We start from the raw sequence: 24,453 nt of genomic DNA, 5'->3' as shown, positions 1-24,453 counted from the left end.
CTTTTAGGATTCTCTCTTTGTCTTTTGCTCTTGGCATTTTAATTATGATGTGTCTTGGTGTGGTCCTCTTTGGATTCCTTTTGTTTGGGGTTCTCTGCCCTTCCTGGACCTGTAAGTCTATTTCTTTCACCAGGTGGGGGAAGTTTTCTGTGATTATTTCTTCAAATAGGTTTTCAATATCTTGCTCTCTCTCATCTTCTGGCACCCCTATAATTCGGATGTTGGTACGCTTGAAGCTGTCCCAGAGGCTCCTTACACTATCTTCGTATTTTCGGATTCTTTTTTCATTTTGCTTTTCCAGTTGGGTGTTTTTTGCTTCTTCGCATTTCGAATCTTTGACTTGATTCTTGCGCTCCTCTGGTCTGCTGTTGGGTGTCTGTACAATATTCTTTATTTCAGTCAGTGTATGCTTAATTTCTAGTTGGTTCTTTATCACAATATCGAGGGTCTCATTAGATTTCTTGAGGATCTCACTACATTTATCGGAGGTCTCACCAGTCTTTTCGAGGGCCTTACTAAGTTTATCGGCAGCTTCTAGACAGTTCTTGAGAGACCTTAAAAGTGTGGTTTTGAGCTTTATATCTTCCATTTCTGACATTTGCGTCCTGTTTCTTTGTCTCCGCATTTTTTTATCTTTTCTTGGTGCATCCCCTAGTGGTCTTTGTGCACAGTCTTGTTGTAGTTAAGCCTTGACTGTTGTCGGCAATATGGGGGTTGATTTGACCTCCAGGCTAACTGGCTATGAGAGTCAGCTGTGTCTGCAGAGGGAGAGCTTCTGTGCTGGATCTCTAGGGCGGTGCTAATCTAGCGTTTGCCTGAGGCTATCGGGCAAATGGCTCTGCGCAGGGCTTGGGCAGGGCGGGTCCCCAGGGATCTACAGGGCGGGCCAGATCGAGCAGTTATGGCTGCTCTCAGTTCCGTTCCTAGGGGCTCTGCCTCACAGAGTCCCAGCCACCACTGCAAACCTCGGAGAGAAAGCTGCCTTCGAGTTCCGACAGAAGCCAGACAGTCCCGCTTCTCCCGTTTGAGTCTGGGTCCCTAGAGACTCGCCCGGATCTGGAGCTCAGAGTCTGAAACTCCCTCCCGATTGAAAACAACCACCGCGCCCTCCGCCACCAGCCCGCTCCGCGCGCGCACTCCGTACCTGAGTATTTCACTTCAGCACTGCGCCTCCTCTGAGTCTGGGTATGATATTCTCTTTCCTCCTAGTTGTAGAATTTCCACTCAGCCAGCCTTCCTGTGGTTCTGGATGATGTCCGTTCCGTCTTTTAGGTGTACCCTTGAATTGGTTGTTCGAGGCAGCAATCTCCGGTGTTAACCTATGCCGCCATCTTGGTTTCTCTGTTGTTATTTCTTGTTTCCATTTTGTGTTCCCGCTGTTTATTAAAAATTCTATATATAGTGCTAAATAAATGGTGCCTTGTTCTATGTTAATATATCAATTAGGAATTGCATTCAGTGTTTATAACAGAAAATCCAAACAACAAAACCTTAAATAGGAGGGATTCATTTTCCCCTACTCAAGTTCAGAAATGGGCAGTCCAGAGCTGGCAAGCTGTACCTCCAGAGCAGTCATGAACCAGGCATCTTTGACTTCTCACACTATTAATAGTGTGTGGGGCTTTTGTTATTATGGTTGAAATATGGCTGCTCCACCTCCAGCATCATGCCATTGCTCAGATAAAGAATGTATACAGGTCCAATGGCTAAATGAACATTGCTTCCATAAAGCTTTGAGCCCCTCCTAGGAACATCTCCTTTAATTTTCTAGGCCACATGGCCAACCATGGCTTTGAAGAGTCTGGGGAAGTGAAAATTTTTAACTGGACACATTGTCACCCTGAAAAAAAATCAGAATTCTGCTAGTAAAGAAAAAAAAAAGATTTTGGCTTAAACAACTAGCAGTGTCAACCACCCTGCTCCAAGGAGCCTCAACACACATTATTCTTCCCCAGGGAGCTCTGACAGATTATTGAAACACCAGATTGACAACAACTGTCTGAGGTTTAACTGTTTTAAATGGGAGAATTTGTTTGTATTGAGTCTCACATATAAAGTATATTTTTCAAAGTAGGCACACTTTATTTTTTCTAGTTGATAATGTTGAAGAATTGGCTGACAAAAATGTCACTTCCAGGAATTTGTCCCAAAAGATAACTAACTACACAGTTGTGTAAAGGGGCATACATAAGGAAGTTCATCAAAGAACTGTTTAAAATAGGAAACATTTGGGGGAAAATACAAAAATGTCAATCAATAGAAAACTGATTAAATGATGATAAATGTCCACTTAATGGACACTGTAACTTTTTAAAATGATGTTATTGGTGACATGCTGTTCAGTGAGAAAAGAACTGTGGACATAAGATCCAATTTATGAAGTACTGTATTTGTCTTTTTTTTTTTATTCTTAGAGATGTATAGAAGACTATAACATGAATATTTTAAATGGTTATCTCTATGAGATTTGGGGGAAAAGAACACCTGTATTTGTTTGAATAGTATATATGGTTTTCATCAAAATAGTAGCTATTTAAAAAATACCCAAGAGTGGGAGGGGCTAACTTCATCCAGTATTCTTCATATCAATATTACTTGTTGCCACTAATTTTCTTAGACACCCTGTGGCTGAACTTATCCTTGGATAAGTTTCTTATTTTTGCTCATTGGAAAAATGTCATTCTTTATTCATTATAAATTTCACTAAAATTAAAATGAGGTAAGAAATCATGAACTTTTTTTGCTTTGTTTTCCTTTCTATTTGGAGCACTGTGACATCCTGTTTTACAGCAGCTGTGGAAAGAAAAGCTGAGGAAGAGAGAAGAAGATGTAGGCAAAGATGTAAGAGGGAGAAGTCTGGAGGCATGGGTCTGGGAAAGAGCACTCACCTGAACATCAGACTGTTGTCAGTCTGGTATTGCACTTCTTGCTTGAGCCTACCAGTTTATCTTTCTGACCTGTTTTCTCATCTGGAAAATGGGAGGTTTGGATAAGAATCACTAGGTGTTTTAAAATTCTTTTGGAAGATTCTTTTGGATCTATTAATGGCATATCCTGGGAAACTACCATAGGGCTAAATCTAAACAAATTAAAGAAAAAAAAATGACAACAACAATAACCTACACACGCTGTTTCATATTTCTCCCAGGCATGTTGTTAAGTAAGTTGCCAAGATTACACAATAGGTGCAGGGACCAAGATTCCAGCCCAGAGCCTACAATCCTTACAGCTACGCTGAAAGTCACTGAAGAACTATCTGAGGGCCTTTAAAGGAAACAAGATAGCTTTCTCACCTTCAAGGTAGGCCCAATAAAACCAAGACCTTACCCCCACCTCCTGACTGCTTTGAGGTTGCCTTCATGGCTCGCAGGCTCCCCCTTCTCACTTCAAAGATAGGTTTCTGATTCAATGTCCTTTTGCCAACTAAAGGAGGTAAGTTTTGCAAAGCCCCGAGGAAGTTCTTCCTGCCATTTGCCTGACAGCACTGAAGTCATGGCAGAACCAAAGTCCCCGAGTGCCTACAGAAGGCCTTATGGTATTACCATCAACTGAATTTTCAGCCCTTCCTACTTCACAAAACTGGTTACCCAGCACCCGTTTGCATATCTTATCTTGCCGTATTTCCTGTCAGTAAGGCAGAGAGATACTGGGAAAAGTGTGTGTGTGTGTGTGTGAATGGGGGGGTGGGGGGTTTCGGGTGAGGTGGGGGAAACAGAGAAAAACAAGGTAAGAGCAGGCTCCAGGTCAAAAGACTCCTGCAGGGCCAGATCCTGCCCTCAGACCAAGGTCCACAAGGCGCCCCCAGTTTCAGTCCCTGCTGTCTCACTGCTTCAGTCCCTCTCCCGGTCCGGAAGCTAGTGCACGACCCCGCAGCATCAGAAGAAAGGCGAAAGCCAGGAGAGAGGGGCGGCCAGTGGGCTTCCACTCGGGCTCCCTGAAGACCCAACTTCCCAGACGACCTTCGCCCGAGGGCGGGGCGTGCGCTCGGCGGCCAATCCCCGCGTCCGCACGTCGCCGTAGCCCCGCCCACTTCGCCCCCACTAGCTCGGCTCTTCCCTGGGGCCGGGGCCGCCGCGGCGACGTCACCGCTAGGAGACCCCTGGGTGGCGCCTGCGCCGTTGGCGGGCCGCGGCCTGGACCGGCTGCGGGGAGGGGCGGTGCGAGAGGGCGGGAGCGGGCGCCGGGCCCCCCTCGGCCGCAGCTGCCGCCGCCGCCGCCGCCGCTGCTGCCGGGGAGAAATCTAGGCGGCAGCGGGCGGCCCCGGCTAGCGGCCACGAGCACTTCTGCGGCTGCCGAGTGGAGCGAAGGTCGCCGGTCTCGTGTCGTTCTCCTCTCCGCCCCCCAGGAGGGGCGAGAGGGAGTCGCCGCGGATGTCAGGTACGGCCGGCGGAGGCGCCCTCAGGCTGCGAGTCCGAGGTCTGGCTTCCGCGCGTCCTTCCCGGGCTCGGAGTGTTGGCGGGGGGAGCCTGGAGGGTGGCACCCGAGCGCGGGTGCCGGTAAACAGGTGTCTGGGAGTCGCCGCTGGCGCTGGGGGCGTGCGGGCTTCTGAGGGCGGCGCGGGCACTTCCTGCGCCCGGCGCCTCTGCGAACCGCGCCTGGGTCCGCCTGCCCTGCCGGCCGCTATTTTGTTCAGTTGTTGCTTCCTCTTCGCCGCGGGTCCTTCCCTGTCGCCCTCGCGCGCCGCTCTCCTCCTCGCGCGCTGCCCTGCAGTCGATCGGCGGCGGCGGCGGCGGGTTCCGGCGGGACCCTGTAGCGGTCCTGCCCCTCCGCCCGCGGGTCGAGCGGGACCGGCGGCTCAGGTGTTGGCACCTTCCCCGGGAGCCGCTGGACTGCCGCGCCAGCCGGGCGCCCAGCGAGCGGGCGCCTTCCCCGAGTGCCGGCGGCTTCCTCCGGGCTGCGGCGGATCTTCAGGTTTGTCGGGGACACATGCCCACTTTTATGTCCCCCTGGCTTGGCGGGATGACCCAGCCCGGTGTGCTCTGGGCACTTGCCCGCGGGGACAAGGAGGAGGAAAAGGTTTCCTTCTTCTCTTCCCCTTCCCCAGGTGCGAGTTGCTTAGTAGATGCTGCCAAGGTGGCCAGACAGCTGGGGTTTGGGTAAATTATATTCTCTTAAAAGATGACCGTAATTTAGGGGTGGAGACTTATTTTTCCCTAGCGCTTACCCTAACGCCTGCCTGTACCACACGCGCTGGAAATGGTGACTAGATTCATGATCTGGGTCTCTAAACTCTATTATAGATATTGTGGCATATCCTTTTTACGTTTTCGGGTTGGGAACTGTTATGCTAAACCATGGATTGATTCCATTATGAAATGTAAAAGTTAGTTGTAAAAGTTGGAACTTGAATGCGTTAGAGTGGGTGATTAGGCCGAGGTGTAAGGGGCGGAAATAGGTTCATGTGCGACTAGCTGGACTTAGAACAGAGAGCCAGCTGTGCTGGGCACCGGGAGCAAGCGTCGTGCCTGACTTCAGGTGGTTTAATTCCGGTGTAAGTGTAGACGGTGGGAATCTTGAGTTTCCTGTGTCTTTTTTAAAAAAATTTCTTTATTGATTAAGTTATTACATATGTGTCCTTATCCCCATATTCCTTGAGTTTTTAAGAGGGGTTTAGACAGCTTTTTATGCCTTTATCAGATGAATGTCAGATGAGCCTTGTGCGTGATGCTGTGTGCTTCTGAGTATCGTGTATAGTAAACTAGGTGCATTTTCGGCCTGCCTTATTGTGTATTGATGATGTGCAATTTAAGTGAATGTAAAGTTTCAAGTTACCAAACAGGTAACTCCTTTTTACCATATGTTCAGTAAAATAATGATTTAGTCAGGAAAGTGTGACTCATTAAAGTTCTTTACAGGAAAAGAGTATGGTTTTTTAGTACTAGTGGAGAACTATTAAATGTGTCTCTCAAATTTGGTTGGAAGGTTTCAATGAATCTTTTTACTTAGGACTCAGCATTTAAAAAATATTTTGTGGTTACTACCCATTTAAAGATAGGTATGGTTTGTTTTTTTTAAAAAAATATATGCTTTTTGGTATAGATTATATATTGCTGAGTAAATTTAGTATTCAGAAATTCTTGAAATTCTTAGAATTTTATCACAGACTTATTTAGGAGTACATATAATGAATTAATGTTCACTTAGTCATGGCAATACACAAGTTTGTCAATAGACATATGCCTTTTACTGTATTTGTATACTGATTTGTGCTCACTAAGGTAAAAATTGCATCATATATAGCTTATGAACTTTACAAACCATGGCAATATAAAATAGTCTTTGTGTGGTAAAATCATTGATTGGAATTCTTGTGACAGTACAGGCATAAACAATCATTAGATGGAAATGGACAATCATGCTGAACTTCAGTTCAAATTCACTTACAACTTTAAGCTTACAAGTATAATAAGTATGAGACTTTTAGAAGATTTGTTGAGATTTGAGTAAAAAGGTTAGTATACAAACTAACAAGATTGAAAGAAAGGCAAGACAAAATTCTTTCACTGAAAATTCAGTGGGATTAAGGTCATTCTTTTAAAAGAAGCAAGAAGAAAAAATGGGAAATTGTTCCATAAAAAGAGAAGTAGCATTTTATCCTAAAATCTAAATGTGTATCTAATGTGTACTTAAATTTTCACTATGTGCTTAAATTTGTACATAAATGCCAAAATCTGTAATGTGTGAAAATAGGAAATGTGTCCGACCTTTTGAGAAAAAAACTCCTGTGTCACAACTAGGGGGAGTGCTACTGGCATCTTGTGAGTATAGGCTCCAGATGTTGCTAAACATCTGACAGTAAACAACAGCCCCCACAACAGAGAATTTATTCAGCTCAAGCTGTCAATTGTGCCAAGTTAAGAAACTTTGGCTTACCGGGGCTTACGCAGTTGGGGCATAGATGGTGGAGGGAAGAGGGTGTTTGTTGTGTAGACAGAGAAGACAATAGGAATAGCGGAGCTAATTGCACTGGGATATTTAGCAAACTGGAGTTCAGGATTGCTGAAGCATAGATTATAAGGCATGGAGTATTAACATATGAGGCTGGAAACCTGGACAGAGTCTGGTCAAGGAGGGGCCTTATCATGTCCTTAGTTTTTGTCTTGTAGGCAGTGGGGTCCCATGGATTGATAGAGTTCAACTTTTCATTTTAGATAGGTCATTCTGATAACAGAATGGGAATAAATTGAGGAGATAGCCTTGAGTCAGGCAGACTGGTGAGCTATTGCAGGATCTTAGGGGAGAGAGGAGGGTCTAAAATAGGACAAGTAGTAAAAATGGAGAGGAGAGGATGGATTAGAAAAATATTTAGGAAATAAAATTGGCAAGATTTGGTAATTGGATATGGGGTAAAGTAAGGAGAGTGTTAACAATGTCTCCCTAATTTTTACTTTAAATAATCCAATGGCTCCTGGTGAAATAGGAACCCATTGGTCAGTAATTTAGGTAATTACCAGTAAATTAGGTAAGATGAGCAGGCTTAAGGGAGGAAGGCAATGAGTCCCTTTTGGACATGTTGAATTTAACATGCCTGTGGTGCAGGTGGAAATGCTTTGTGTGTATATAAATCTGAAAGTTGGAGGAACTCTGGAAAGGATCAAGAGATCTTTTTGTGTAACAAGTGTGGGAAATAAGTGCAATTTAGTTTTTCTTATATTATTTCATTCCCTATGTAAACTATCTTCCTTTATTTAAGTTTTGTCACAAAAATAATAGGTATGTACTTGATTTTAAAAAGTAAAACATAAAAAAGTTATAAAATGCAAATAAATTTGTCCTTGCTGCCCATGCCACCCAGCTTAATTCCCAGAGGTATCCCTTGTTAAATATTTTGTATTCAGTAGTTCCCCCTTATCCATGGGGGATATGGTCTAGGAACTCCAGAAGATGCCTGAAATTGTGGATAGTACCAAACCCTGTTATACATACATACTTCAGAGATATTATGAGTTCAGTTCCAGATCATTGCAATAAAGCAAGTCATAATCTTTTAGTTGGTGGAGGGTTTTGCCTTTAATTTGTTTTATAAAAAAAAAAAAAAAAGGCAACATCTGTGAAGCACAATAAAGCAAAGTGCAATAAAATAAGGTATGCCTGTATATACTGTTTTTTCCCCCTCAGCATACATACACATATACATAATTTCTTATGGTTTCTCTTTGAGAGCAACACTATGCTTGTGCTTTGGGGCCATTATTAAGTAATAAGGATTACTTCAATATAAGCACTTTCATACCAATACTAGCTCATCTGATAACCTAACTACTAAATGCCTAACGTGAGGGGGAAACATTTACAGCTTAGATGTGTACAAAGGGATGATTCATGTCCTGGGTGGGACAGAGCTGGATGGTGTGAGATTTCATCATGCTACTTAGAACAGTGGGCATTTTAAAACTTATGAATTGTTTATTCTGGAATTTTCATTTAACATTTTCGGACTACAGGTAACTGAAATAATGGAAAGTGAAACTGCAGATAAAGTGGGGGGGGGGGCTATTGTACATCATTCTAGAATTTTTTATATATACAGAAGCATTTAAAAAGCCAAATGCAATCATACTATACAAACTGTAGAGCTTTGTCTTAAAAAATAAATCTTTTATCTTACGTGGGTGTTATGAGAGAAAATAAGTGAAAAGTGTAAAGTGGAGATTAATGGTTATAGAGCATCATCTCTTTGATATAAATTAAAGGATGTACATACATTTATGCTTATACAGGCATTACTTTTTTTCCATGGATACATAAGAAGCAGTAGTAGTTACCTTTGGGGAGAGCTAGGTGTAGAGATGAAAAAGAAAATGTTATTATTTTCTGTATAAACTAATTCCTTGTCAGTAAATAAACATTGCTGTGGCTACCAAGAACATCTTTCAGATTATGTCCCTAAGAGAAATTTCTGGTTATGAAATGATAGGACAAGGCATATTAATTTCAAAAATTTAAAAGATATTGCCAGCCCTTGCCAGGTTGCTCAGTTGGTTGGAGCGTTGGTCCATACACCAAAAGTTTTTGGATTTGATTTCTGGTCAGGGCACATTACTAGTACATAGGTTGCTTGTTTGATCTTCAGTCGAGGCGTGTAGAGGAGGCAATGTGTCAGTGTTTCTCTCACATCGATGTTTTCCTTTCTGTCCCACAACCTTTCTAAAATCAGTAAACGTATACCTCAGGTGAGTATAAAAAAAATATTGCCTAATTGCCCTTCCAAAAGACAGTAAATATTGTGAGAAAGAATGTATGAGTGCCAGTTTTCTCTCCCATCTATGTCAATATTGCGTGTTACTAAATTTAAATTTTTTTTCCAGTATGACAGGTTAAAAATAGTATCTCCATTTACTTTACCTTCCTTTAATATGACTGAAATTTGAACATCCTTGACCATTGTATTTTCTTATTAGGTACATCCTTTTTTAAGTATCTGTTTTTATATTAGGTTGATCTTTTATTTTTCTCTTTATGATACTTTTTGCTTATTTTGTTTGGGTTTTTTTGCTGCACATATTTTTTTTAACATTTAATAAAGAAACATATCTTTGAACCAGCAGTTTCACTGCCAGCAATTTATCCAATGAATAACCTCATACAATTTAGTCATAGCTTTTGAGTTTGGGGACGATCTCAGTTCTTTATATAAAAATATAAAAATGGGTTTTCTTCTAATTTTGTTTTTATTTTATTTTTTAAATATTGAAATCTTAGAATCATTTGGAATTTGAAAGAGAAATTCCATCTGTGCTTTTTACTTTTTCCCATATGATTAATTCAATATCATTTCTTGAATGAGCCATCTTTATTTGAAATGCTATGTGGCTTATGTATTAAATTTCCATATGTGCTTGTTTTTCTAATAGATTATTTTGATCTGATAAAAACCAACAGGGCTGCCGAAACTGGTTTGGCTCAGTGGATAGAGCGTCGGCCTGCGGACTGAGGGGTCCCAGGTTCGGTTCCGGTCGGGGGCATGTGCCTGGGTTGCGGGCATATCCCCAGTGGGAGATGTGCAGGGGGCAGCTGATCGATGTTTCTCTCTCATCGATGTTTCTGACTCTCTATCTCTCTCCCTTCCTCTCTGTAAAAAAATCAATAAAATATATTTAAAAAAAAAAAAAAAAAAAAACCAACAGGGCTATCTTTGGGCTTTTACAAAGGTAGGTTAATTAACTTGCTATGAGAGACTAAACACCAGAGGAACTGCCCGTATTTCACTAAATAAAGAAGGGACAGGGCTATTATAGGGTTTTGAACAGTGGGTTTAGATACAATTTAAATGAATCAATATTTGATAGGTTTAAAGCACAGGGAGACTGTGTGTCAAGGAGTTAATTAACATCCGGCATAAGCTAAGAAGCCCAGTCAGAGTCCTGTTGCCTTGGAGACTACAAAGTTAAGATAAATGTGGAATGTTGTGTCTGAGAAATCCTTATCTGACTGATTTGGAAATTGAGGCTGCTTCTGTTAAATTAATGATTCATCATCCATGCAAGAGTGGGATGTTGTAATATCATTGATACACTTTGTGACAGTCTGGTTATAGAGAGAAAAAGTTTCTCAGTGCTATGTCTTTTAAATTAAAAATTTTTTTTTACAGATTCATTGATATGCCTGTTTGACCTGAATATAAAATTATTTTTATTACTATACCACCATTTATTGTAGGTAATATATTTTAATATTTGGTAGGCCTAATCTACCCTCCAACCCCCAGTGTGTCCCTTTCAAGAATTTTCCAGTATACTCATGCTTATTTTTCCAAACAGCATTTAGAATAATTTCATCATTATTAGATTTTTAAGATCTTGTATTTAACTGGGTCTGGTAGGGTTAGTTCACCCCCATATCCCTTTCCAGAATTTCTCATGTTCACATGTTTATTTTTCCATACTATGTGAATACTTTATACCAAGTTGTTTAACTTTAAAAAATCTTATATTTTTGTTGGGGTGCATTACATATATAGGTTAATTTGGAGAAAATCAACATCTTTATTGTTGATTTGTTTTTCCATTATTTTTTATTATGGTAAAAGAAACATAAAATTTACCATCTTAACCATTTTTAAGTGTAAGTTTCAGTGGTATTAGGTACATTTATATTGTTGTGCAACTGAAATGCTATACCTATCCTATCTAATAAAAGAGAAACATGGTAATTAGCCGTACGTCCGCTACCCTTCCCATTGGCTAATCAGGGCGATATGCAAATTAACTGCCAGCCAAGATGGCGGCCGGCAGCCAGGCTGCTGACACGAACAGGAGGCTTGCTTGCTTCAGTGACGGAGGACTCCAACGTTCCCCGCCTGCCGCTGCTGGGCTCTGAGCTGCTAAGAAACATTGTTACAAATATAGAAGCTAAACAAAACCCCAGAAACCTGTTTTCAGTCAGCTGGGATCTCAGAGCTGGAATCGCAACAAAGTTTCAAATACAGAAAGTTAACAAAGCCAGAAACCTACTTTCAGCAGCGACGTCTCACAGCTAAAGCCGGCTCTCAGCTCCAGTGACAGCCATAAATCCAAGAATAAAAAAAAAAAAGGAAAAAAGGAGCAGTTGGGAGCTTCAGTCACACACCACCCTGAAAACGGCCCTCAGCGCCTCACCCAGACTGGCCAGGCACCCCAGTGGGGACCCCCACCCTGAAGGGTGTGTGACCAGCTGCAAACAGCCATCATCGCCTCATCCAGGCTAGCCAGGCACCCAAGCGGGACCCTCACCCTGATCCAGGACACCCTTCAGGGCAAACCAGCCAGCCCCCACCCATGCACCAGGCCTCTATCCTATATAGTAAAAGGGTAATATGCCTCCCAGCACTGGGATCAGCAGAGCCGAGAGGCCTCCCGGCACCGGGATCAGCGTGACAGGGGGCAGCACCCAAAGCCCCTGATCGCCCTGCGGCTCTGTGTGTGACAGGGGGCGGGGCCACAACCTCCCTATCCGCCCTGCTCTGTTCGTGACGGGAAGGCGCCCCAACCCCCTGATCGGCCCTGCTCTGTTTGTGACAGGGGAAGGTGCCCCAACCCCCTCATGGGCCCTGCTCTGTGTGTGACAGGGTGGAGCTGCAACCTCCCCATCGGCCCTGCCCTGAGTGTGACAGGGGGCCGCGCCCCAACTCCCCAATCAGCCCTGCTCTGAGCCCGACCAGGGGCTGCAGGGCAGGCACCTAGGGATTGGGCCTGCCCTCTGCCACCCTGGAGCAGGCCTAAGCCAGCAGGTGGTTATCTCCTGAGGGGTCCCAGACTGCTAGAGGGCACAGGCCGGGCTGAGGGACCCCCCCCCCCCCCGCCAGTGCACAAATTTTTGTGCACCGGGCCTCTAGTTATACAATAACTCCCTGTTGCTCTCCCCCTCCCCCCTAAGTCCCTAGCAACCTATTCTACTTTCTCTCTGCATGATTTAAAAAAATACACGTTTTTATTGATTTCAGAGAGGAAAGAAGAGAGAGAGAGAGGTAGAAACATCACTGATGAGAGGGAATCATTGATTGGAGCTCTTTCCGTCAGCAGGCAGACGCCCTACCCACTGAGCCAAACCAGCTAGGCTTAAGAATTCTTTATATATTCTAAATACTAGTTCTTTTGTTAAATATGTAGTTTGCAAATATTTTCTTCCAGTTTATCTTTTTTTTAAAAAAAAATGTATTTTATTGATTTTTTACAGAGAGGAAGGGAGAGGGATAGAGAATTAGAAACATCGATGAGAGAGAAACATCGATCAGCTGCCTTCCTGCACACTCCCCACCTGGGATGTGCCCGCAACCAAGGTACATGCCCTTGACTGGAATCGAACCTGGGACCCTTGAGTCCGCAGGCCGACGCTTTAGCCACTGAGCCAAACCGGTTAGGGCTAGCTTGTCTTTTTAGTCTCTCAGTAGTGTCTTTTGTGGAGCACAAGTTTAATTTTAATGAAGTCCAACTTATTAATCTTTCCCTTTTTTGGATTGTGCTTTTGCTGTCAAGTCTAAGGATTCTTTGCCTAGTTCTAGATCAATATTTTCTTTTGTGGGTTTTTTTCCCCCTAAAAGTTTTATAGTTGCATATTTTATATTTAAGTCCAAGGTTCATTTGGAGTTAATTTTTGTATAAGATGTGAGATTTAGGTCAAGATTTTTTTTTTTAATTTTTTAAAATTTATTATTTATTTATTTATTTATTTACTTACTTACTTACTTATTTTTCGCCTAGAGTTCCCAGCAACATTTATTGAAAAGTCTTATCTTTCCTCCACTCAGCTGCTTTTATACAAATATCAGTTGATATTTGACATTGTACAGTTATCAAATATCTATTTTTCGGTTGTCTGTTCTGTTCTATTGGTCCATGAGCCTTGTACTCCAGTACTATATAGTCTTGATTTCAGTCACTATAAGATATCTTAAATTCACATAGTCTGATTCCTCCTGCTTTATTCTTCTTTTTAAAAAAATTGTCAAGCTATTCTAGTTCATTCACCTTAACATATACGTTTTAGAATAATCTTGTCTATACAAGAAATCTTGAAAGAATTTTCATAGAAATTGAATTAAATCTGTGTATGCAGTTAGGGAGAATTGACATGTTAACTATGTTGAGTCTTCTATTTCATGAACATAGTCTGTCTCCCCAGTTTTTTTAGTTAAGTCTTGATTTTTTTTTAAAAAATCAGAATTATTTAATTTTTAGTCATACAAGGTGTGTACATGCTTCCAATTGTTTTATGTTTTTCATAATGTTTATCTTCAAAGGGATCATTGAAAAGAGGGCGGTCATGTCAGAAATGTTTAGCTAACATTCAAAGTTTGTTTAGATTTATTTAATTTCTCTTTTTTCATAAATTCAAGTAAATCTAACTTAATATGTTAAGTATTTAAAATAGCAGGACTATTTTGTAAATATACAAATTTACAAGCCCAATTTTGTAAAACTATAGCAAAATGGTGAAGAGTTTGAACTTTTTTTTTTTAATCTCACCCAAGGATATGTTTATTGATTTTAGAGAGAGGAAGGGAAAAAGAGAGAAACATTGATGTGAGAGAAACATTGATCAGTTGCCTCTCCTACCTGCCCCAAGTGGAATTTAAACCTATAACCTACAGATGTGCCTTGACCAGGAATTGAACTTGAAACCTTTTGGTGTACAGGATGACACTCCAATCAATTGAGTCACCTGGCCAGGGCAAGAGTCTGAACTCTTGATTTAGATTGCTAATGTGATCCTGGAAAGGTTACTAACCTCTCTGTCTGAATTCATCTATGAAATGGGATCAGTGGTCTTTAGTTTATGGTTTAAGGCAGTGGTCGGCAAACTGCGGCTCGCGAGCCACATGTGGCTCTTTGGCTCCTTGAGTGTGGCTCTTCCACAAAATACTGACTTCTGCGCATGGGCCACAAAGTTTCAATGCACACCCGCACGTGGTATTTTGTGGAAGAGCCACACTGAAGGGGCCAAAAAGCTGCATGTGGCTCGCGAGCCACAGTTTGCTGACCACTGGTTTAAGGTAATCCATGTAAAGCTCTTAGTACAAGAATCAAATGTTAGCTATAATTATCCCTCCTTCTATCTCTGTCTCTGTTATTCATAAAGACTAGAGGCCTGGTGCACGAAATTCGTTGCACGGGTGTGATCCCTAGGCCTGGCTGGCGATCAAAGTGTGAGCATCTGGTGTGGAAGGGCAGGTCCCAGCTGACCTCTGAGCCCTGGGCAGTACCTAGACCCCTGCATGGCCCCCTCCACCTGAGTCACGGCACCCGAGTCCCCATGTGGAAATGCAGTGAGCGCAGCCAGACACCACGGGTCGGGACGCAGCGTGGGCCTCTGGGCTGCCGAGCGGTGCCACACCAAAGCCGGGCGGGCAGCACGCTCTCTCCCAGCTGGCCTCACAGACTGGCTCCTGCGCAAACCCACAGGGAGCCCTACCAGCCCCTGTGGTCCCAGCGGCTGCGGCCCAGCTCACCCGGAAGAGGCTGCGTGGGTGTGGGGTGAGCTCCTCGTGGGCACCTGGCACCTGAGCACAGGGTCTTCCCTGGCACACGAGCCCTGGTTTTCTGGAAGAGGGTAGCAGGAGGAGTGAGAGCTCAGCACATTCTCACTGCACCTCTATCCCCGTCACCCCCACCTTCAGGTAGCCAGCAAGAGGTTGCAGCCTCTGCCCGGGCGCTGCAGGAGGTTGGTCCGCCACCTACTCCCAGTTCCCTGTCCCAGCCCAGGGCCCAGCCCCAATTGGGTAATCAGGGCCTGCCAGACACTGGTTGCCATCTGCAGGCAATGGGTTGGGGCCAGCCCCTTTCCCCCTCGACTCTCTCAGAACCTTAGAGCCCCGCACCCTGCCACTGTTACTGGTCGCCATCTGTGGGTCCTGCCCTGGCCTGGTGCTGCCAGCTTACCTGCTCCACCAGCCCACCACGGCCCCACTCTCGTTGGAGCCCATCGGGGCCAGCAGCACCTCCAATGCTGTGTTGCCAATGCCCGCCATGTTCTGTGCCACCCCCTGGTGGTCAGTGCATGTCATAGTGAGTAGTCCAACTCCTAGTCAAGGGGACAATTTGCATATTAGGCTTTTATTATATAGGACTAGAGGCCTGGTGCATGAAAATTCATGCACTGGAGGGGGGTGTCCCTCAGCCCAGCCTGCCCCCTCTCACAGTCCGGGAACTCTCAGGGGATGTTCACCTGCTGGCTTAGGCCTGCTCCCCGGGGGATTGGGCCTAAGATGGCAATCAGACATCCCTCTGGCAGCCCGGCAGCCCACGGGGGATGTCCACTTGCCAGCGGGGAGCAGACCTAAGCTGCAGTCGGACATCCTTAGTGCTGCTGAGGAGGCAGGAGAGGCTCCCACCACCACCACTGTGCTGGCAGCCATCAGCCTGGCTTGTGGCTGAGCAGAGCTCCCCCATGTGGGAGCGCACTGACCACCAGAGGGCAGCTCCTGCATTGAGCGTCTGCCCCCTGGTGGTCAGTATGTGTCATAGTGACCAGTCATTCCCAGTCTTTCTGCTGTTAGGGTCAGTTTGCATAGTACCCTTTTACTATATAGGATAGAGGCCTGGTGCATGGGTGGGGGCCAGCTGGTTTGCCCTGAATGGTGTCCCGGATCAGGGTTGGGGTCCCTCTTGGGTACCTGGCCAGCCTGGGTGAGGGGCTGATGGCTGTTTTCAGGCTGGCCACACCCCCTTCAGGGTGGGGGTCCCCACTGGGGTGCCTGGCCAGTCTGGGTGAGGGGCTGAGGGCAGTTTTCAGGCTGTCTGGCGACTGAAGCTCCCAGCCTCTCCTTTTTTTCTTTTGTTTTTATTCTGGGACTTATTTACCTTCTATAATTGAAACTTTGTTGCCGTCACTGGAGCTGAGAGCCAGCTTCTGCTCGCTCCAGCTCTGAGGCCACAGCCTGCTAAAAGCAGGTATATGGGGTTTGTTTAGCTTCTGTAATTGAAACTTTGTTGCTTTCGAAGCTCAGAGCCGGGCCACAGAAGACAGGGAACCTTGGCTTCCTCCATCACTGGAGCAAGCAAGCCTCCTGATCACTTCAGCTGCGTGGCTGCCGGCTGCCATCTTGGTTGGGTTAATTTGCATATCACGCTGATTAGCCAGTGGGAGGTGTAGTGAAGGTACGGTCTATTACCATGTTTGTCTATTATTAGATAGGATGTTATTCATCTCTAATGATATTCATCAAAAGTTATTTTTAGGATTTAGAGGGATTCTTTCTTCATGCAGTGCTTTATTGCTTGCTTATTTTTTTTGTTGTTTTTTTAAACAAAGAATAATACAAACCTTTTCCTTAAAAAATAAAGTAAAAATATAAATTTTAGTTGTCTCAGCACTTTGCATCTGAAATTTCAGTTGTTGAGCCAGGAAATCTGTATTTTTAAAATGTTCCTCAAATGATTTTGATTGAATCATATTTTCCCATACTCGTATTTACCCATGTCCCATCTCAACAATGATTATTCATTTTTTGACTTGTCCATAATGTGCTGTTTTAGCAGTAAATTCATCCTTTTATCTCCTGTGCATAGGTAAAAGTTAAATATTCTTAGATATGTTCTCTTATATGAAAGGAACTAACTTTCCAGTGTAGCTAAAAGTTATCAGACTTTTTGCTTTTGGTATGTATAATGCTCTATAGTTTATAATAACATCCTATTAATTTTTTTTCTTACAGACATACACTTTTGGGAAATGGCCTCTAAAACTTGGCTGAATTTTTTAATCTTCCTCTGTGGATCAGCAGTTGGATTTGTTTTATGTTCTCAGCTATTTAGTATTTTGTTGGGAGAACAGGGTGACACCCAACCTAAGATTCTTCATAATGATCCTCATGCTAGGCATTCAGATGATAATGGACAGAATCATCTAGAAGGACAGATGAACTTCAATGCAGATGCTAGTCAACATAAAGGTATGGATTACTTTATTAGGGAGTATTTTTCAGTATTAAAGAGTATTTTTCAGTCTATGTAAGTATTGAAAGAATTGCAAAGAGTTATATGAATTTTGTTACATCACAGTATATCTTTTGATAAAAGTGATCTTAATTTTAGATGTTAAATGACAATTCTCGGTTTGCCTCACAAGAAGGAAATTGCCAGACGAACTTAGGTAGTAAAATATTAATTTTGAATTTATTTTTTAGTAGAAATAGTTCAGAAACTGTAATTTGGCAAAAGGCAAAACTTTTAAGTCTAGATTTATTTCTGAAAATTTTTAGTTAGTCTGATTGTGTTATAATGGTTTATATCTGCATCTTTGTTTTTTGCTCTCATCTTGTTTTGGTCTTTGTTTTTGCTTAGTTGTGTTTTCTTAGAGAAACACAAGAGGTATACATAAATTTTAATTTATAATTTTATAAATAGTTAATATCACTTATCTTTTTTCCTTTTTAGAAGCATGAAGAACTAGGGAATTAAAAAACTAAGGGTGTTATAATGACTTCATTTTCTCCTTGCCTCATATCTCTAACTAGGTTTTCTCAATTGAGCCCTCTGTGTGCCCGTTAAATGTAGGCTTTCTCCAAGTCTCTTTGGCTCTTCTTTGCCTGTGTGCTGTCATCAACCCCCATAGTTTTAATTCCCATCTCTCACTTATTGTCTTTATCTTTAAAAACAAAATTATATATATATATATATATATATATATATATATATATATTATTGATTTCAGAGAGGAAGGGAGAGGGAGAGAGACAGAAACATTCAGTGAGAGAGAATCATTGATTGGCTGCCTCCTGCTCGCCCCCCACTGGGGATCGAGCCCGCAACCTGGGCATGTGCCCTTGACCAGGATCGAACTCAGCACCCTTCAGTCCGAAGGCCAACACTTTATCTACTGAGCCAAACCGGCTAGGGCTATTGTCTTTATCTTTAACCCACTTCTGGACACTATAAAAAGGCATTAACATAATTCAAAGATCGCTGCAAAATTTGTGGTTTATTTGACAGAAAAAAATGCAACCAGCTTGAAAACAATTAGAATTCTAGGATGCAGAGGGTCCTCATTAACAGTTGTTTCTGTTATCTTTCTGGCAGTAAATTATTTCTTTCCTACCTCTCAAGTGGTGGTTGTAGGGCAAGGTGTCAGATCTTGGTTGAGTTTTGTGAACTAGCAAGTACATTACAACTTATTTTATGTTGTGTGAATGTTTATATAACAGTGATTCAGCTCTGAGCAGGTATACTTATTGTATAGCAGTTTAATCACTGTGCATTTGCTCTGTAGCATTGCTCTAAGTCTTGAAATGATCAATTGGATTGAGGCTCCTCTACTACTAGTAAGCTGTGCTAGGTTGACCTTACTGCAGGCACATATATTAGGTACCTAACTTGTCCTCCTCCAAGGCCCATAAAATGTAGGGTATGCTAAAAGTTCTGTTCCTCTCAAATTTAACATGCAAATGAACTCCTTTACTTTCCTACTTCTGAAACTTTAACTTCTGTATCCCATATTTTATATATCTTACTACCATCTGCCCAAGTCAGAAACGTCGCAGTCATGGTAGATGCTTTGCTTTGCTTACCAGTCAATCACATTTGTCACTTAAATCTAGCAGTTCACTTTCTTTACCATTTTTCAGATTTCTTCTCAATCTTCCCCTGATCAGGCCTCGAGTTATACCCATCTACCTGCACTCAACCAAACTTCACCATGCTTTTTTTCCTTTCTTTTGGTGAGCATCTACTCATTTAAAGATGTACTTTCTGCATTATTTCTGATTTTTGCTGATAGTGCTTTATCCCAGCTTCTTTGTTCTAGCCAACTTCCCATTGCACTGCTCCATAGGATTTGCCAGCCACTGCTTTCTTTTTCCACAGCACATCAAACCCTTTGTACATACCTCAGAAATTATAGCATCTCTTAGTACGTGGCAAGTATTGGTTTGCAAATGTATCTTATTCATCCTGTTATCTCCTGTGCTAGTACATGCTTACTACAAAGTAATTAATGAGTGAGTAATTGAAAGAATGAGAAAAAATATCTACCAACAGTGGAGAGAAAGTTCTCTTGCTCTTAGTGAAACATATTGCAGATTCCTGCCTCCACCATCATCTTCCCTTTCCATTTAGGATTTGGTATGTCTATATAGCTAGGAAATTGGGCTCCCAAGTATAAGAACCATGAACTTTCTCTGATTGAAAATAGGGTGATTTTGTCCATTTTTAGATTGTGAATTCTTGCTATTTAGTGGGCATAAGTATATTTTCATGTCCTTTCCCAACCTTGCCTTCTATTCCCTCTCAATCAGTCACCTAGAAATTTATGTTTGTAGTTGTTACTTTTTCACAGGTGTTAGCCTTCTTAACTCACTGGTTGACCTTAACTTTAAGGGTGTGCTTTCTGAGGATTATGCCTAGAGCATTGCTATACAAGTGTGGTTTTGCAAACTCATGCTGGTCCACAACTAAAGAAGTATTGAAATCACGATTAAAAGACATTTTATGGTAATTTGACAATAATTTTGTCTAAATCTAAATATAAAAACTTACTGGGTCTTGGATTTTATATATGATTTTTAATTTTTATTTTTCAGTATTTCATTTTTAGCATGTTTGTAAAAGTATAGATCTCAAATTATTGTATATAAAAATTGGTCCTTCACAAAGCACTGATTTAGAATCTTATAGTTGAACTCTTCCTCTGCATATTGCTACTAAAAATGTGGTTTTGACATGACAGCCAGTGAATTGTATGTTACTTACCTGCATCCAGATAAGGAGCTTGCACCAGGATATAAATCATTTCAGCTCACTGCTTAGGACTTTTTTAGAAGTGGAGGGAGAAGCAAAACTTCTTCAATGAAAAAATTAATATGCTGCTTTATATTCTGGCATATGCTCCTTACACATTTCTTTGCAAACCCATACTTTGAAAAACACTACTCTAGATGATCCTGGAAATACTACCTCTTCCTATTCATATGTTCTTTTTCTGACTGGTGGTTTTGCATTTTGAAATGAGATATAGTACTATTGGAAGTAATCTCAACTCTGTATTAATGCCTCTTCATGGAACTAGGGTAGTTAGGAAAACTTTTTTTTAAAAGCCACGTTAGGGTATTTATAGAAATTCATAACAGTGGACTCTTGTGAGCTTCAAAGTAAACTGCCACTTCAGCAGCATGTCTTTCCTGCCTTTCAGAGTTTATTCAGAGCAATGAAAATTTATTGAAAATTTGAAATCATAGTGACAACTCTTGTTAGCTCCACTGATCTCCTGGATAAGATTGACATGAAACCAATAGATCAGAATGACAGTTCATATTAGGTTGAGTTTTGTTTTCTTTCAGTTAAATCACTAATGGTAGCTAGGTAAATAGAAACAGGGACGGGGGTAGGGTGGTTCTTTGATACTGTTTAAGAAAATGTCTTCTTCAACATTATTTGGATTTCACATTATATGTAAATGAAACTTTGAAATTTTCTGTTTAATAGATGAGAACACTGACATCGCTGAAAACCTCTATCAGAAGGTTAAAATTCTTTGCTGGGTTATGACAGGACCTCAAAATCTAGAGAAAAAGGCTAAACATGTCAAAGCTACATGGGCCCAGCGCTGTAATAAAGTGTTGTTTATGAGTTCAGAAGAAAACAAAGACTTCCCTGCTGTGGGATTAGAAACCAGAGAAGGCAGAGACCAGCTATACTGGAAAACAATTAAAGCTTTTCAGTATGTTCATGATCACTATCTAGAAGATGCTGATTGGTTTATGAAAGCCGATGACGATACATATGTTATACTAGACAATTTGAGATGGCTTCTCTCAAAACACAGCCCTGAAGAACCCATTTACTTTGGGAGAAGATTTAAGCCCTATGTTAAGCAGGGCTACATGAGTGGAGGAGCAGGATATGTACTGAGCAAAGAAGCCTTGAAGAGATTTGTTGATGCGTTTAAAACAGAGAAATGTACACATAGTTCCTCCATTGAAGATTTAGCACTGGGAAGATGCATGGAAATTATAAATGTAGAAGCGGGAGATTCCAGAGATACCATTGGAAAAGAAACTTTTCATCCCTTTGTACCAGAGCACCACTTAATCAAGGGTTATCTACCTAAAACATTTTGGTACTGGAATTATAACTATTACCCTCCTGTAGAGGTAAGTTTAGAGATTTTATTACAATATAAATACTTAGGCTGACTTTTGCTTACTTTATAAAAACCCAACTAATATGTGTATGTTTCTTTAGTAACACTGAGAACTCCTTTAGTCTTTTTATCTAGAGTGACAGTATAACACAGTAAATAACAATATGAGTGTCAGCAATACTCAGTCATTCAACAAATATTAGTACTACTATATGCCAGGCACTGGGACTATAGCAATAAATATGGCCATGTTCCAGTTCTCATTAACTTTATGTTAATTCTAGATGAGGAGACATACAATAAACACACAGACTAATTAAGATATAATGTGATTCTAGGTTGTGGTTAGTGTCCTGAAGAAAAAGCCATGCAAGGGGATGCAGAGTGACTCAGAGTAGAGTCGGGTTACTCTAGTTTTGGGTGGTTAAGAAACAATACATCAAAAGACTCTGAGGTTCAGAAAGACCTACTTAATAGTTGAATGCTCTCCCACTTAATGGTTGAATGACCTGGTATGGACAGAATTTGTCTAACTTCCTAGCATCATTTTTCTCATTTGTAAAATGGATATAATCTACCTTTCTCATCTAGTTGTAATTACAGTGCAGTGTCTATCACACAGTAAGTACCTAATAAGTCTTAGCTCTCATTTGACACCTTAATTTATAAATTCTTGAGAATTTTAAATTACATTATTTTATTAAATTTTTCAGATGTACAAATATTTGAGAAAAGTACAATGTCTTGTACCAACAAACCAGGTTTACCAAATATTAATCTTTTGCTATATTTGCTTCAGATTTTTTTAAAAGAAAAAGGTTATAGATAGAGTTGAGGCCTGTGTATCCTCCCAAATCCATTTCTCCTACCTCCTTCTTCAAATAATATCATGAATTTAATATTTATCATTGCCAGACTTGTTTTCATATTTTTCCTACATGTTTATGTGTCCATAAATAATACATAGTATTATTTTACAGATTTTTAAATAAATGGAATTATATCATATAGTAAAACTTAACATTAATCTATGTATCTGCTTTACTAATTTAGACTTCTGTGTAATAATCTAATATATGAATGTACTGTAATTTATCCATTCTCCTGCATGTGAACATTTAATAGACTGTTGCTGGGTTTTCACTATTATGACCAATTACAGCAGTGAATGACTGAAAGAGTCCAGGCATCACAAAACCCAGCTTTTATACTCAGTTCTGTTATCTATCCTATATAATAAAAGCCTAATATGCTAAGTGCCTGGTCACTGGTCGGCCGTTCAGTCAGAGCATAATAGGCTAATCATATGCTAAGGCCGCTCAACTGCTCGCTATGACGTCCACTGACCACCAGGTAACAGACAGTTGACGGGATCAACCAGTCACTATGACATGCATGGACCACCAGGGGCAGATGCTCCGACTGGTAGGTTAGCTTGCTGGGGGGGTCCAGTCAATCGGGACTGAGCAAGATGGGCCAGACACACCCTGGAGCCCTCCTGCGGTCCCTCTCCGGCCCCGATCATGCACCGGTGGCCTGCGCCCTCTTGCAGTCTGGGACCTCTTGGGGGATGTCTGAGAGCCGGTTTTGGCCCAATCCCGCAGGTCAGACCGAGGGACCCCACTGGTGCACAAATTCGTGCACCAGGCCTCTGGTCTATGTATATAAAAGCCTAAGCAACTGGATGACCGGACAACCAGCCCATAGCTATGATGTGCACTGACCACCAGGGGTACAGATACTCAATGCAGGAGCTGCCTCCTGGTGGTCAGTGCACCCCACAGTGGGAGCACTGCTTAGCTGACCAATGGACACCAGACGCCAGGCTCACAGATGGCGAACATAGCTGCAGCAGCGCGAACCTCTCCCGCCTCTGCAGCAGTGCCACCGAGCGGCAGCAGGCTCAGCAGGGCCAGGATGAGTGGGAGCAGCACCCCAGCCGCCTGCTGCTTCGCACACTTTTACGTCCCTCAGGGCCGAAACCAGTAGTCCGACATCCCCCAAGGGGTCCCACATTGTGAGAGGACGCAGGCCAGGCCTCTAGTTAATTGATAATACCTCTAGGCAAGTTACTAGAATCCTGTGTCTTCTTTTCTCTGGCCCTATGATAAAAATAAGATACGTCATGCCATCATTCTCTTCACAGACTAGAACTTTTCTTTTAATCCTCGCCTGAGGATATTTTTTTCATTGATTTTTAGAGAGAGGGAAAGACAGATAGAACTATCAGTGTGAGAGACACATTGATTGGTTGCCTATTGCATGAACCTTGACCAGGGCCTGGGCCCAGAAGGAGCCTGCAACTGAGGTATATGACCTTGACTGAAATCAAACCCAGGACCCTTCAGTCCACAAGAAAGGCCAGCACTTTCAAATCATCACCAAAATAGTAGTTCTTGACAGGGGGCTTTTTTGTTTGTTTTCCATCCAGAGCAACCTGAAGTTTAGGTATCCTAACCAGTAATCAAACCTGCAACCTTTTGGTGTACAGAGCGATGCTCCAGCCGAGCCACCTGGCCAGGGCTTATAGTGCACCTTTTATTTAAATTGTAGTCATTTTTAAAATGGATGGCAAAAACTAGTTTTTTATGTAAAAATTTATTCAGTTATATTGAAAACTATAAAATAGATTTGGGAGTGCCAGACTTCCAATGTTGCCTCTTCTCTCTTAGATTCTATATAAACCCAATGTGAAATCAAACTTCTAGTACTCATCCATTATTTATTACTTTTTCTCCCTGATTTACTATTTTAAAGCCATCCTAAATATCATACATACATTCTCTTTAGTAATCACTAAAAATACAGTGTAGAAAAATTTTATATAGCAAGTGAGAGTGTAAAATATTCTAGTTGATCGGAGTTTATGGTCTTAAGTTGGTTGTTCAGAACTTTACTTTT

At 42.0% G+C, this 24,453-nt stretch overlaps 1 protein-coding gene across 5 annotated transcripts in view; it reads left to right on the top strand.

Annotated features, from left to right (window-relative positions):
• The first annotated feature begins 4,239 nt into the window (after positions 1-4,239).
• The window catches only part of C1GALT1 (core 1 synthase, glycoprotein-N-acetylgalactosamine 3-beta-galactosyltransferase 1), a 35,189-nt gene continuing 14,975 nt past the window's right edge, over positions 4,240-24,453 (top strand). For 2 of the 5 annotated variants that reach the window (XM_036328088.1, XM_036328087.1), the window contains exons 1-3: positions 4,240-4,377; positions 17,132-17,368; positions 20,895-21,562. In XM_036328088.1, the coding sequence (XP_036183981.1) occupies positions 4,371-4,377; positions 17,132-17,368; positions 20,895-21,562 (912 nt within the window). In that variant the 5' untranslated portion in view covers positions 4,240-4,370. Of the gene's footprint in view, positions 4,378-4,768; positions 4,912-10,594; positions 10,660-17,131; positions 17,369-20,894; positions 21,563-24,453 lie in introns of those variants that run through there. The other 3 variants (XM_036328091.1, XM_036328089.1, XM_036328090.1) reach the window with 3 other exon arrangements.

This window comes from Myotis myotis, unplaced genomic scaffold (assembly GCF_014108235.1).
Source record: "Myotis myotis isolate mMyoMyo1 unplaced genomic scaffold, mMyoMyo1.p scaffold_m19_p_11, whole genome shotgun sequence".
Classification (NCBI taxonomy): Eukaryota; Metazoa; Chordata; class Mammalia; order Chiroptera; family Vespertilionidae; genus Myotis; species Myotis myotis.
Note: the sequence above shows the minus strand (reverse complement) of the source record. Positions and strands in the feature narration are given on the sequence as shown.